This window comes from Patiria miniata, unplaced genomic scaffold (assembly GCF_015706575.1).
Source record: "Patiria miniata isolate m_02_andy unplaced genomic scaffold, ASM1570657v1 HiC_scaffold_14, whole genome shotgun sequence".
Taxonomy (NCBI): Eukaryota; Metazoa; Echinodermata; class Asteroidea; order Valvatida; family Asterinidae; genus Patiria; species Patiria miniata.
In genome coordinates, this window is record NW_024037052.1 from 13,566,400 (window position 1) to 13,580,513 (window position 14,114).

The window sequence follows — 14,114 nt, forward strand, 5'->3', positions numbered from 1 at the left end:
GCCAGGATTTCTTCTGGGGGGGGGGGGGGGCGCAAAGCAAGTTCTCCCCACAAAATCCCTGTATTTTCCAGCATTTTCGGATTGATCATCTTTGCAAGAGTGGGCAGGGACATTCCCCCCCCCCCACCCATTAAATTAACAACAATATGATTTTGCGCCTCTTTTGTGTGCCTGTCCGGGGGAGGGGGGAGGCCAAGCGCCCCCTTGCCCCCCCCCCCCCCTTCGCGACGCCCATGCTCACCCTCTTTTTAAAGTTTTTCCTGTGTTTATGATAGCCGAACACTATCGTTTAAATTTATTTTTTTGGAAAACAGCCTATTTCTCAATACATACTAAACTTATTACGAACCCAATACGTAGAAGCAATAGACAATGTCAATGTTTGTTACTAACTAACGGAGATACATGATAATTTGAGCTGCTATCCCGCAGCTAAAACTAACACAGAATGAAAATTCCTTAGGTGAAAAAAAAATTCCATTTTTTTAAGAGCACGAGGTATACATCTTTAATATGTCCATGCATGCAGCCTGCATCTTTTATGATTCGGTAGACTGATGTCTTGCGGACATTTGAAGAAGGAAAGAGCAGCCCTTGGATGGCAAAAACGACCTAAGAATGTGGCATTTTCAGAAAATGGAATAAAAAGTTTAGGCCTATATGTTTTCCTTTTTGTTTTAATAAATTGGATGGAAACTGTGTGTGAATGTTGAGTTCAATTAAGGAACGTTCTGTATTTTTTTTTCACAAATGGTTTTTGATCGAAGGTTCTGGAAATGTACTCAATTTTTGTGAATTAAAATTCTTTTCCACGAAATATGACAAGTGCGTAACTTGGATACATGGATGTTAAAATATAGATCTTAAGTTAGAAAAGTAATAATAGATTATAGCTTCTTAACTTCTCGTAAGACTTTACTTCCTCATAAATTACAAGCTGGTTTACCCGATCATAGATCGGGTAGGGCGTAGTGTTGGGGATGAAAATGTGGGGAGTTAAATGTAAATGGGGGATATAGTTGGTGAGACATGCAGTTAAAGAATATCAATTTCTGTGGTGTGATCTGAGGCAATTTCTGATCACTAAAACCAATTTGAGCAAAAGATCATCTGTGAAAGTTTTGAGTTTTGAGTAATTGAATCAGCTACATGTATTCTGAGCAATAGAATCATTATTGTAGGCTACAATATTTTTATTCGGGGAAGAAAAAGTGTGTGGGGGGGGGGGGGGGGGGAGACCAAACAATGTCCCCCTCAAAATGTGTGTGTGTGTGTGTGTGTGTGGGGGGGGGGGGGGGGGGGGGGGTTCCCCTGTCCCCCGTCGATTTACGCACATGATAATTATGTACCATGGCAACTGTCTGTAAATGTTGCCGTTGGTCTGTTAAATGGGCTTTTTGTGAGGCAGTCGCATTTGGAAAACGAAGATCATCTTTTAAACATCATTTTCGAGTTTGGTGTCATTGAATCAGCTATTCTGAGTAATGGAATCATTATACATGTAGTAGCTACAATTTTTATTCGGGGAAGAAAAGTGGGGGGGGGGGGCAAAAAAGTCTCCACCGCTTTAAAATGGGGGGGGGGGGGGGTTGGAGGGGTTCCCCGTCCCCCACCGATTGACGCCCATGATAATTATGTACCATGGCAACAGTCTGTAAATGTTCCCTTTGGTCTGTTAAATTGGCATTTTGTGAGGCAGTGGCATTTGTGAGAAAACGTACTTGAAAGGCTTGCCGTAGTACACAGGCGAAGGCTGATTAAGAAGGTCATAATTAAGTTTCAGTATATTGGACTCTTCAACAAACGTAAACTTGAACGTCTTACAATTTGCGAGACTGTCTGCGAGGAACTTGTCGAGTCAACTGTTATTCAACTTGGGTCAACCATCTATATAAGAGCAAATTTTACTCGGCCTCCGAGAAATGTTTGCTCCTGAAACGATCTGAGACCGCGGTCTTTCGCGACGCCAAAATCGCTCCACGTCCGTGGAAAAATGTGGAGGGTGTCTTCCGCCGGATCGGACACATTTTCGTTGATTTTTGTGTGTGACTGCGTTTAAGATCGCGATGTTTGAAGCAATGCATCGATCCTTCGTTGATCCCAGACAGGCCCCCGAAATTATAACGCAACACTGTGGCGGGCAGCGAACTCACAACGCTCAGCCTTGGTGGAAGCATGGAGCTGTATTAACACACGATGGAAGCAACAGAGCACTATACACGTCACTCACATGTTTGTGCTTCAAATCATGCAAATAGCGAGCACCGTAGACCCAACCTCGTTTCCAGGGTGTGGAGCAGGCTGCAGTACGCGTTGCCATCGACAGTTTTGCATAGCCCGGATATACTACGCAGTGTAGACTTTCGATTGGTCAGACCGCGCAAGGCATACTTAATGTGTAGTCCTTCTGAGTATTCGTTGCACTCGGCGCAGGGGCGGCAAGCGAAGCATATGAAAGAATAGGGGCACTCGGTGGCTACGCACCATGGAGAAAAAATATTTTACCAAGGTCACCCCATATCACAATTTGGTGAACGCTTTGGCAGTACGGCTGAGTAGAACACGTAAACGAAACCCCTACGTTGACCTCGCTGACCTCGCACAGTCTAGACTCGCAGAAAAGCCAGCACAGGGGGCGACCAGGCCGTCGACGTGAAAGCGCACACGACGGCAAATTCCTGTGCAAAATGCTGTCACGAAAAATAGACGAAAAGGATCGCCGGTCCGTACGGGAAAATCAGGACGACCCGAAGTGTCCGACCCGGCGGAAGACACCCTCCGTATTTTTCCACGGACGTGGAGCGATTTTGGCGCCGCGGGAGCCCGCGGTCTCGGATCCTTTCATGAGCAAACATCGTCTCGGAGGCCGAGTTAAACTCTCTCTTATATATATAGATTATTGTTTGCGTGTAGCCGGCTGTGGGGCGAGTTGAAAAGGCTTGTCAAATACCAGACATATTTTGACCGATTTCTACCAACTTTGTCAAAAGTATCAGTAGCCCAGCTCATTCATGTCACATGACCAAAATGGGGTCAAAGGTCATCATGCGGTCACTGGTGTCAAAAACCTGATTTATTAAACTCAAAACACAACTCCTTCCAGAAATTACATGGCACAATCACGTGACTCATGCATGAACACGAATTCGTTGACCCGCAGCTTCCGAGATATTTCCGATCCAGCTTGTTTAACGGGTGAACAAAAATGCTTTAGGCTATTCTGATTTGGGGCATCTGAAACCCTCTAAAAAAGACTATTAAATCTGCGCACAAATGACCCTCCCTGCGAGAGCCGAATTATTGTCTGGCTGCCAATAATTCGATTCTTGTGAAGAAATAATTCAATAACTAAACAAAAGTTGAATTTTCGTTCGATGTGTCATTCAAAAGTGCAACTTTTATACTTCTAAGAAAATAGCACTTAAAAAAAATAATCTATTTTTCGAGGTGAAACTCGAAAAGAGCAAGGGGAACGCATCTCTAAAGAAAAAAAAAGGGTGGGGGGGAGGGGGCTAGGACCAAGCCTTTTTTTCGGCGGTCCAAAGGGGGAGGGTGGTCAACCCAGCCTCACTTGTGCCACTCCCCCCTCCCGCCCAGAGATTCGAAAAAATGCTCCCCGAGTGTGTAAATGACACAGCCCTTTATAATGTGCTCAGCATGCTCTCGGCCCGGAAAGATACCCCCTCTCCCCACCCCCTCCCCCTCTCATTTTTTAGTTCCACCGCTGCATCCCGGCTAAAAAAACTAGGCAATTCAATACATGGAATGATTTGGGAAGTAATAGCCGGCACTTCAGCATCACACAGGTTGACAATTTTAGTCCCAACAGAGGACGCAGTGCTAAGCTTACGGTGCACCGCGGTGGCATCCTTGCATTTACACAACGGAAAGGTCGTTGAGTGTGTGTTACGTAATCGCTTTTGATCCGTTTACTAAGGGAATTGAAAACTGCACGCATGTTATTCAAGGTATTGAAGAGTTTACCAGAAAGTTCCGTCCCCTAAAAACAAACCATATATACATGTAATATTTATTTATATATGTCGAGTAATTTGGTATGAATGATAAAAACTTACTATCTGGTGTTAAGAAGTCGTGACCTCATTTTTTATACCCCCTCGACTTATGACCACCTTCTTTTCTATAGAATGACACGGTTTTAGCATAACAATAGAGGCCACGGTTTGGAATGCTTTGTAGTAGATTATTCAGGTCTTACTGAAGACACCCACGCCCTACAGTCAGCGCAAGGAGTGTTGGAGTGACAACATTTTGCATTTGAGACATCGGAGAACAGAGACGTATCTTCGCGAAATATCTTCCTCTTAGCGTGTCCCGCAGTAACTCCACCCGCGGAAAATGCTGTATTTACTCCTCCTATCCCTGGCGACTTCGCCGCTGGTCTTTGCCGTGGCGGACACCCCGCAGTTTGTTCTCCAACCGCGGGATACTTCGGCCATCAGCGGCGAGACGGTCACTCTGTACTGCTCAGTCAGTGGTCAGCAGGGTGGTCAGTTCGTCTGGGTCAAAGACGGTAACGTTATCACTCGTGGCTTCAGCATCCTGGTAGCTTCAGACTCCCACCGGTTCTCCATCGGAATGACCGGCGTTGGTAGCTACAACTTGGTCATTTCCCACACGGAGGCAGGTGATTCGGGTTCTTATCGATGTGTGGTGACCACAGGCGGTACAGGTTTGATCTCCAACACCGCTAACCTGCAGATATGGTCCTCACCCACCGTGGAGTATCCTACCTGCACCGGGGCGGGGTCTGGCGAGGTGGCGGTCGGGGAGACGCTCGCGTTGGCCTGTGATGTCGAGGGAGGCAACCCGAAGGCTCAACTCTTCCTGAACAGAGGAGACGTTGCCGTTGAGACCAGAGAAACTGCTACGGGAATTGCGTAAGTTGAATTACTATCATTGAACAAGTGTTTTTTTAATCAGATTACGGTAATCCTTACTTTTAGGACCTCTTTCCTATATAAGGTAAACAAAAAATAAAAGACTCACCAAAACAGCTGACTAAATGACACACAAAAGTGACATTCTGATATTTATTGACACATTTGAACATTTGGCAATGACACCTCTTGAATATCAGCGGGTTTGATTTTGTAGAAAGAGGGCAGGGTTTTGATTTATGAGGGGTTAAAGACGACGATGACAAACAGAAAATAAATTTTAAAAGCAAGATGGCGAACTGCAAAAAAAGGTAGGAAAGTCACATTTTCTTTGAAAGTGCTTTCAAAATTATAACTAACATGACTTACTCAGTTTGTCTAAAGAAAAAAAACTTCTTTAGCCTGCAAAAGTCACTTTGGTACTGGACAGTCATCCGCAAAAGTCAGTTTTGAACAGAACTCGTACAAAATAGAGGTGTCCTAAAAGTAAGGATTACCCAGATTACATGCTATTGGTTGAATTTTGTAAAGAATAAAGTATTATGACGCCACTGTATCCCCATGAACACTCATTGTAAACATAATCAACGATTGAATACTTTGAAATAATGTATTTAAAGGGAATGTACAACATTTTCATTTGCTTCAATTTCAGAAATAAATGGATTTGGAGGATTAATATGTTATAGAAAATGTTGGTAAACTGACTTGTTTAACGTTTTGGGCTTGTAGATGCTGGAAAACCAAGAAAACCTATCATGTTCTTGTAGTTTGGTTCCCTGACCCTACTTAAGATGAAACGGAGCAATTAATACACTTTGGGGAATTGTAAGGTCAGAGAATCAGTCTAGCAGGCTTGTACCGCTTCAGAGGTGTTTGATCAATAATTGCAAAGAAGTCAGAATAACTAAATATGAAGAAAAAAACCCCAACTTTAAAAAAAGAAAAGTTTTTTTCCAACGCTGGTCGGCCGACTAGCGTTGGAAAGGTTTTCTTGAAAAGGTCAGCACACCAGGAGCCACGATTTCAAAGGATATGCTTTAGACTGTCATTCCCTAACAATTCAGTAAGGTTTTTTCGTGATAATTTGATCATTTCGTTTTTTGATGTTTGCAAACGTTGTATTTTCCCTTAAAAATTAATTCCTCATAATATTTTTAAAAGTGTTCCCATTTACTTTTAAGATACATCTACACGTACAACCTACAACGTGCATCTCAATACAACATTCCAAGAAAGTTATTCTGTCAAGTTCATACTTTTTTACCCATAAAATTGTCAATAAATGTCATTGTCACCTTTTACCATTGACATTGTTGTTTCTGAAACACAATTTTTTGACAACATTGAAAAGATTAAGGGGCCTACATTGCAAAAAAATTCAGCCAAACTATAAGTTAATGTTAAAACAAATTCGAGCTTTGATATTGAAGCACTTAATCTGTGAAGTTTGTCATGGAATTTGATGCAACGTATTTACGAAAGTTGTATTGAAAGGCGCCCTCTCGTGTTATTAAGTGACTCTCTTGGCGATTCGATCGCACCCCAAACCCTGCAAACAGGACGCTAGGATAGGCTAATGAATTTAAGCTCAGATTGGATGGATAGATTTTTCCGTGACCTGTAACCTGCAAGTCAAAACGTCCACGACCCTGCAAGGTTTGAAACGCTCAAGTTTGAGTTAGCACTCTTTTTTCCCTTTCATAACTGCTGTTTTTCGTTGAAAAGCGTAATAATGTATGAAAATCTGTAAAACCTATCTGTTTTTAAAATTGTCAATACCCGTCACTTGCGCAGGCTCCGTTTCGAATTCACGACGGATCAAATTGTATATTATGCGACGCTCAAAATTTGTCCACATCGTCAAATCACATCCGGTATGGATTGGTGTACATTTCTATGAGAAGGTTTTTGGATAGCATTTGCGTGCATTGGCTAACTGCGGTCTTAAACTGCTGCAGCCAGATGCTTTATACATATAGGCTATACATATAGGCTATTCCTTCACAAGATTCTGTGATGCTCATCAGCGATTGCTCCCAAGTCCCTTTGTTCAAGTTCATTAGATCTGATTCCTTAGTAAATTAGTGTACGTGCTGTCGCTGGACCCTGTAAGTTTTTTTTCAATTGAATGGCCTTTAGTAACCAATCAAACTTTCCTTTCTGTCAAGGGTGTTTTGTGCCCTCGAGGTTTTATGCTAATGTAAACGTCCATATTCATGAGTAAATACTGACAGTGATGTCATTCAACAGTTCACGGCAGAAATTTCAGTGTCACAGCTGCTTCAGCACCAACAGTTGCCAGAATGTCGGATTTGGTAAATCAACTGGTTTTTGTGTTTCTTGGTTATTTCGGTGCATGAAAGTAACTATTTGCAAACTTGTTAGCACACATTTGAAAGAGTAAACCTTTGGGTCTACAAGCCCCAAACTGAAAAGCGTGTTCCTAAAGTGACTGCACAGCAAGAGCGCCCCCAGTTGTCAGGAAAAGCATGGAACATTCTAAATTAACAGGGATGTCTCCCAGTTTGCCTAGATTTCAGAGGAATGGAAATGTAAAAATTCATGCCATCAAGCTATTTTTGTATATGTGAATTACTCAGTGAAAGAGTGTAAATATTGATGTCAAATTTAAAGTCATTATAGAATGCATATGTAAACAACATAGCGACCTCTATTGAGCCAGGCTGCGCGTCATGCTCTCCACTAAGTAGTGATGCCATCATCCTTGAGTTACATGGAATATATTTTACATTCTGAGAATTTTACTTGACAACGTTATTAACTTAAATGTCAAGATAAGGGGTTCCTATTAAGTATCTTTCAACTGTAAGTAGGCGTGTCTGTTCTATTGCTAACCTATTCGTCATAAAGAGAGCTCTATAATTTGAATTCGATGCAATTAACAATTTGCTAATTAGAAATTTACAAATTGTTAATTGCACCGAGTTTTACCGACGAACCATCTGGCTAGTACGTTCGCTTTTCAATAAAGTAAGGTAGATCCCTCTGCTCGTTATAGCTTACTCCTTCTTCCTATCAAATTGCAGCTCTCTATCTGACAATGTGTGCCAATTTTTAGTCGTTTTTGAAGCTGGACAGAGTACACTTTATTAAGGCTCTTCAAACGCAAAATGGCATTTAGGTTGGGCAAGGAGCGCAGTTCGCGCCCCTTAATGTTGGGTAAATATTTACAGTTGTGGGCCCACCTTTTTAAGGCGCTTGTCATCCACGCTTAACTTAAGTTGTTTACAAACCACATGTTGTGGCCACGTGACACTTGCTTTCACTGAGAAAGGCAAGCCAAGTCAGTATGTTGTTCATCACTTGAAATGTAGGGGTTTAGAGATAATGAAATCAACGTGTACAATGCAGAACACAAAATGTCAAAGACTATTGGGTCTCAACAGACAGAGAAAAACATGATACTCGACCGATTGCCAAGACGTTGGAACGGTCGACGTCATCGACACCCCAATTTCCCATACACGACGAGGAATATCGGTCTGCCCGTTGGCATAGGCCTATTGAACACAGGCAAACAAAATGACATTCCATGCGTGTGCCACTCGCGCTTGTGGGTTAACTAATAACATGACCCACTGAGCAACTGAGGCAAATGAGGAATGTTCCCTAAAATTTCGATTTCGGGCCATTGGTTCTTTTTAGTTTCCAAGGTATCCAAAAAACGCATGTACTTTTATATTCTTTTTTGGAGTCAAATTACCCCAACAGATGGGGAAAAAACTGACATTTTCTGAAGGGCATGTCTCGAAAGGCTTTAAAAAATGAGATTCAAAGTTCAATGTGAAATCCAGTACCGGTAAGTCACATAAATCATTCATTCAAACTGCTCAATAATTCCTCATTGTTCTCTTCCTCAACAGATATGACTGGACTGTGGCCGAAACTGACGAGTCGGCCGAGTTTATCTGCATCGGCACCCAGCGCTTCTGGGCCGAGCCTCGGACCTGCAGAATGGGTCCATTCCGTCTGGTTCGCGGCCCACCCGCCGTCAGTCTGGTACCGGCTGAGACCACCATTCAAGCAGGCCAGTCTGTGTCCTTCCTATGCAATGCCGAGTCTGCGCCACGAGCAGCCTACAAGTGGCTGGTAGGCGGTCAAGAGGTGGATAGCGAGGCGGGCAGTACGGCGCGGATGACGGTACAGACGATCGGGAGCAGCAGCGTCCTTCTCGTGAATGATGCTGGGAACGAAGTTCAATCTGTTCAGGTAAAGTTTTTTATTCCTTCCCAAACTCGTACCAACCGTCCTACTACAAGGGCGCTGGTGACAGCTAATATCTCTGAGTGCTCATTGGCTACATTATTAAACCAAGACGCATGCGCATGAAGTAAACGTGCAGCATTATAAAGGTTATTATCGGATATGCTGTTTGAATGAAACAAACTGTTTTCATTATTGCTGACAATAGTTGGATGATAAGTGATAAATACATATCTGCAGGTATCAATTTCAACAAGTTCATTTTAGCTTCTGGGTCTCTATATAAAAGCACTCTCTTAGTTTGTATGATGTATTATGTGTATATGATGGAGACGAGAGCTGTCTCAAATTGGCTTATTCAGTCCCGGAGCCTGACTCTATCCAAAGACAAATCAAATGTTCAGGACAGGATGCACTTCGGTTTACACCCTGAGAGGTCAGTGTAACATTCACTTATCGTCATGAGTCAGACCTTGTCATAAGATATCTTAATTTGAGATGTCTATCTTCACATTTTACAGATTCTGTGCGTTGTGAATGCAGCGACGGGCACCATGTCAGCTCGCGCTGTCATGCATGTGGAGCCCGTTTACACTGTCGTCACTGGCCCTCCCCCGACTGGAGAGCCCTCATCGGCAGAGACCGACCAGGATGGACAGGGCGCCCCCAACGGTGGCACACCCACTGAAGAAGACGATGAAGGCCCCATCATAGATGAAGGACCTGAGGACTACCAACCAAGCACTCTGCCCATGATCGTTGGTGGCGCTGTGGCAGGAGTTGCCGGCCTGCTGATCCTCATCGTTGTCATCGCGTTGGTTGCTAGGCGTGGACGTGCCTCCAGCACCAACAGATCCACCGAGAAACTGGCAGAGGGCGCCCCAGAAGACAATGATGTCTACTTCCGTAGCCGTTTCGTAGGAATCGCGCGCTCTTGGCTGTTCCCAGTCCATCAGGATACCCAGAAGGGAATGGCAGCGTCTATGGCAAGTCAGCCTAATCAGTCTTAGATTCTCACCCACCGGAATCAGATTTCCTCCCCTTCTATTATATTAACTAATCACTATAACACAGCTCATAAACCACAAGATTTTTGGTACATGGATGAAAAAATCGCAACAACATAACGCAACGAACTTCTGGTATAACAAATTACCATCATCTAAATCTTGTTTTATGTAACCTTTTATAACTTTAAAAAAATTGTATATGTAACCATTGATTTTTTTTAATTTGTAGAATAGATTAAGTTAATTTTGATGTAGTTAACAAATCAAGTAATTTACATGAATTGATCCTTAAAAATGGACCCCCAAATGGTTTGTTTGAGTCTTCCGGCAAAGTTGGGCAATTGTAGATTTACAACTGTAAATAACTGCTACATCGTATTTAAACATTCAAGAAAACTGTAGATCTTAACTTTTAGATTAAATTTTTATAAGGCAATACATGTACTTAATTGACTTTTTAAACCTTCCACGTTTCTTACTCAATAAGTCCTCGAATTGGTTTTTGAAACAAGCAGCAGAAATACGACCCAAATCCTGGATATTCCCATGGCAAGTATGATGTCACTTCCTAAACATGGTGTCTTGCACCTCGTGTCTTCCGGTGTGTAAACTTAGTGACTGGGAAAAGTCGGGTACCGCAGGGAACACTCGAAGATCTCGTTCTGCACTAATATAAAACAAATCATGCACCGGGAAACGATGGCTTGCTATTATGCAAACGGAGTTCTTAGTACATATCATGTTCAGAGTGAAACGAAATTTCTAAAGTGTTTTAAAGTAAACTTCAAAATAAATTAATGATTCGAAAAATTTCCCCTGCTTTGAACTGTCGCGACATGTCGGTACAAGACTCATAATAGATAGCTTAACAGTGTGTATCAAAAAATATTCCCCAAAAACAATGGATTAATGTTAAAATCACAAATTGAGACACAATGTAGTTTGCATGTCAAAAGTTGGTTGACCGGTGTTCAGTTGATACCTTGGACCCCTGAAGTCATAGATGACATCACTACATTGTATTCGATATTTTGCCAAGTCGGCCCCATGTGGTGGCTTGCGCTGACCAAACAATGAACACACGCACACCTTGCGTTTTGAAATCAAAGGTGCTCCGTCATTCATTACTGCAGGGTGCAAGTAGGTGACAATGGAAAGCTGATGAACCATCCATAAGATACTTTTACATTGATAGTGTTACAAGTTCACATGGACACATAATTAACCCATTATTTTTGGATTACTTTTTTAATTGTACATCGTGGTGGTAAGCGTTGCATGAAATGTGCTGCATCTTCATGGCGTAATAAGCACGTGCCTGGTTTTGTTAGAGAAAATCCAGAGATAAAGGCCTGAATGGTAATGGACTAAATAAAACGTGGCAGTTGCATGACAGTAGAAGGAAACGTTAGTCACTGCTAGCTAGGGCTTGTACTTAGATGACCGACATTGGAATATGCTAGCGGCGTGTACTGAAAGACAGGGGGGTGGGAGGAAGAAAAAAAACAGGCTGATTTGTGGTACCTGGGAGACAGTGTCGCTTGGGTCTCAACTCTGGGATAAGTAGCTCCGATCTTGTCTGGATTTGGTTCGTTTGGGGCTTCTGTTTGGCGGCATGCGGATGACATTTATCAGGAACTCATTTCATTCCCTTCGAGGATTCCTAAATCTGAACTGATATGATTGGGAAGGACCGCGGCATTATTTGGTTGTAAACTTAACGTTGAGAATCGGGTGGGACCTCAGCAAACCTGACGGGGGGCTACCACTGCCAACATGTAACCTGGGGGCCAATAATTAAGCCATTTAATTGCGAATTAAATTCGAGTAACATCTGGCACCCTGACTTGCTCGAATGTTTGGCTCATTTTAACTTTGAATTCTCCAGACCAAAGAGACTGTTACTAATTACATGATTCGGGGCAAGCTTTACGCTAGCCACCCCAACTCCGGGATGGTCTGGTGTCTTTGTGCCATTCTCACCCATTGTGAACAATGTATATGCTGAGCGTCATTTGCGTAACTTTGAAAGAGATTGCCCGTGCCAAGCATTATGAGCAAGTCAGTGTACCAGATGTTATTCAAATTTCACTCGCAAAAGGGTAAAGGTTATTCGCAAATGGCTTATTTCATGGATTCGCTAAGCAAAGAAATTTGCTTAGCGTGAAAAGTCTTCCTTGGCAAAAACAGGATTACCAACCAAATGTCGATGTGATGTACATTGCTTATGATTGGTATCCAGCTGTTGTTTGCAAATCCATGGAGCTTTGACTGGTAACCTGCATTAAAGCCAGACTGTTTTGTGCTCAGCAAATTTTTGAAATTGGCCCCAGCTCATTCGCCAAAATACAGTACATTGTACTTCGAAATAAGCTGGAATTATTAGAGGGCCGTATCTTGACATTTTTAAGCCCCAGCGGGCGTTTCCATGCATTACTTATTTGAATAATTTTATTCATGACAAAAAAGGTCATTGTACTCTAAAACTTCCGCGAGGAGACAAGAAATTGAAACGTTAGCGTACATTATTGCTGTCATCGCGTTATCTCGGTGTGCTGTCAATATTCATAACGCCAAGTTTGGTCACATTTTTCAGTATGGCTAACCTTTGATTTCATCCCCCCATCCGAAACCGGATGTAATTATTAACAATCCAAAATCCACCCTTTGTTTTTACCGGTGAGTGGTCATCATTCGTGCATTAATCATCGCTTTGTAATTAGCTCTCATATCCTGATGTTTTCCTATTATTGTTCATGATATTTTAAGACTTGTATATATATACTTCTTTGTCATAAGGGTTTCGATTTTTTCCTTTCTTTTTTGGTTATATATATTTTTTTTATATCCAATGTAGTAATATTTTTTTGGTGTGGTGCCATATAGTGTTTTTGTACTAATCCGATATTTTGATGTATTGATGCAGATTATTTTCCAGGTCTCTAGTCACGCTCAGTAATCCATTTACTGTAGTACCATTTTGCTAATAAGACTACGAGATCAAATAATAAAAATCACACTTTCAATTCTTCAAAAAAAAGTATGTCTGTTTTGTGTTCTTTATTCATGGCATATCTGATACTGTGTGGAAACACCTGATCAGGATAACGTTTCAAAAATCGGTTGCAGATGTTCGTGAATGACCTTGATCTTTCACGGCGATCTTCATATGGCTGATATTAACTTGGCGTTTTAAAAATAAAATTTTGAGAAGTACACAGTGTAGTCTGGTTCCCAGACCTAGCAATTCTGATGAATCGTAGGACAGGTAGCCTGAGGTAGACATCACGGCAAAAATATTCCAAATTTCCTTAATTCGTTTTCGTTGATGCTCCGTTACGTCCGCGATATCTCGGGTATTCTTTGAATACACTGTATAACAATTGTGATATTCTTTGGATATACAGGTAATCGTTTTATGTTTTTTTTTAATGCGACGGTTACCTGACCTTCGATCTATCGCCCTTTCAGGTAAACAGACTAATCCGTCGGTCATATTATTATGCATGTAGTCAACCTCGTCCCCAGTGCTTACTTTATTTTTAACCCCGTTTCCAATAGTAAGCCCTGGATAGGAAACTTTCTCAGTCCTGTATCCTGATTCGATACCGCAATTGGTTAGTAATCGATTTATATCATGTAGTTGGTGTTGTTATTTCCAACGTGTATTACGTGTTTTCACGATCATTGTGATTATAACGTCCACGCCTTCTCAAAAATACTCTTTTCCAATTTGCTCATAAAATTATGAAATGTGATATTGCATATTGGCGGGATAAGATTATTTTAACTTGGAAAACAATCGTGTTTTCGTAACTCACGGTGCGACGAATAGATGCTGTTTTTACTCCAGACACCGGATACAAAAACAAACGCTAATGTAACGCACATGCAGGCACCAGACTATTCCTCATTTGCATACGTGTTCAAAAATCTGGCAAATGCAAATTATCCAATACCAGGGTGAGAGAGCAGG

At 42.0% G+C, this 14,114-nt stretch overlaps 1 protein-coding gene across 1 annotated transcript; it reads left to right on the top strand.

Annotated features, from left to right (window-relative positions):
- The first annotated feature begins 4,211 nt into the window (after positions 1-4,211).
- Positions 4,212-10,803, top strand: LOC119722160 (kin of IRRE-like protein 2). The gene is made up of 3 exons (XM_038192208.1): positions 4,212-4,901; positions 8,789-9,134; positions 9,650-10,803. The coding sequence occupies exons 1-3, from the start codon at positions 4,360-4,362 to the stop codon at positions 10,136-10,138; spliced, it is 1,377 nt and encodes a 458-aa protein (XP_038048136.1). The 5' UTR covers positions 4,212-4,359; the 3' UTR covers positions 10,139-10,803.
- Positions 10,804-14,114: the final 3,311 nt, after the last annotated feature.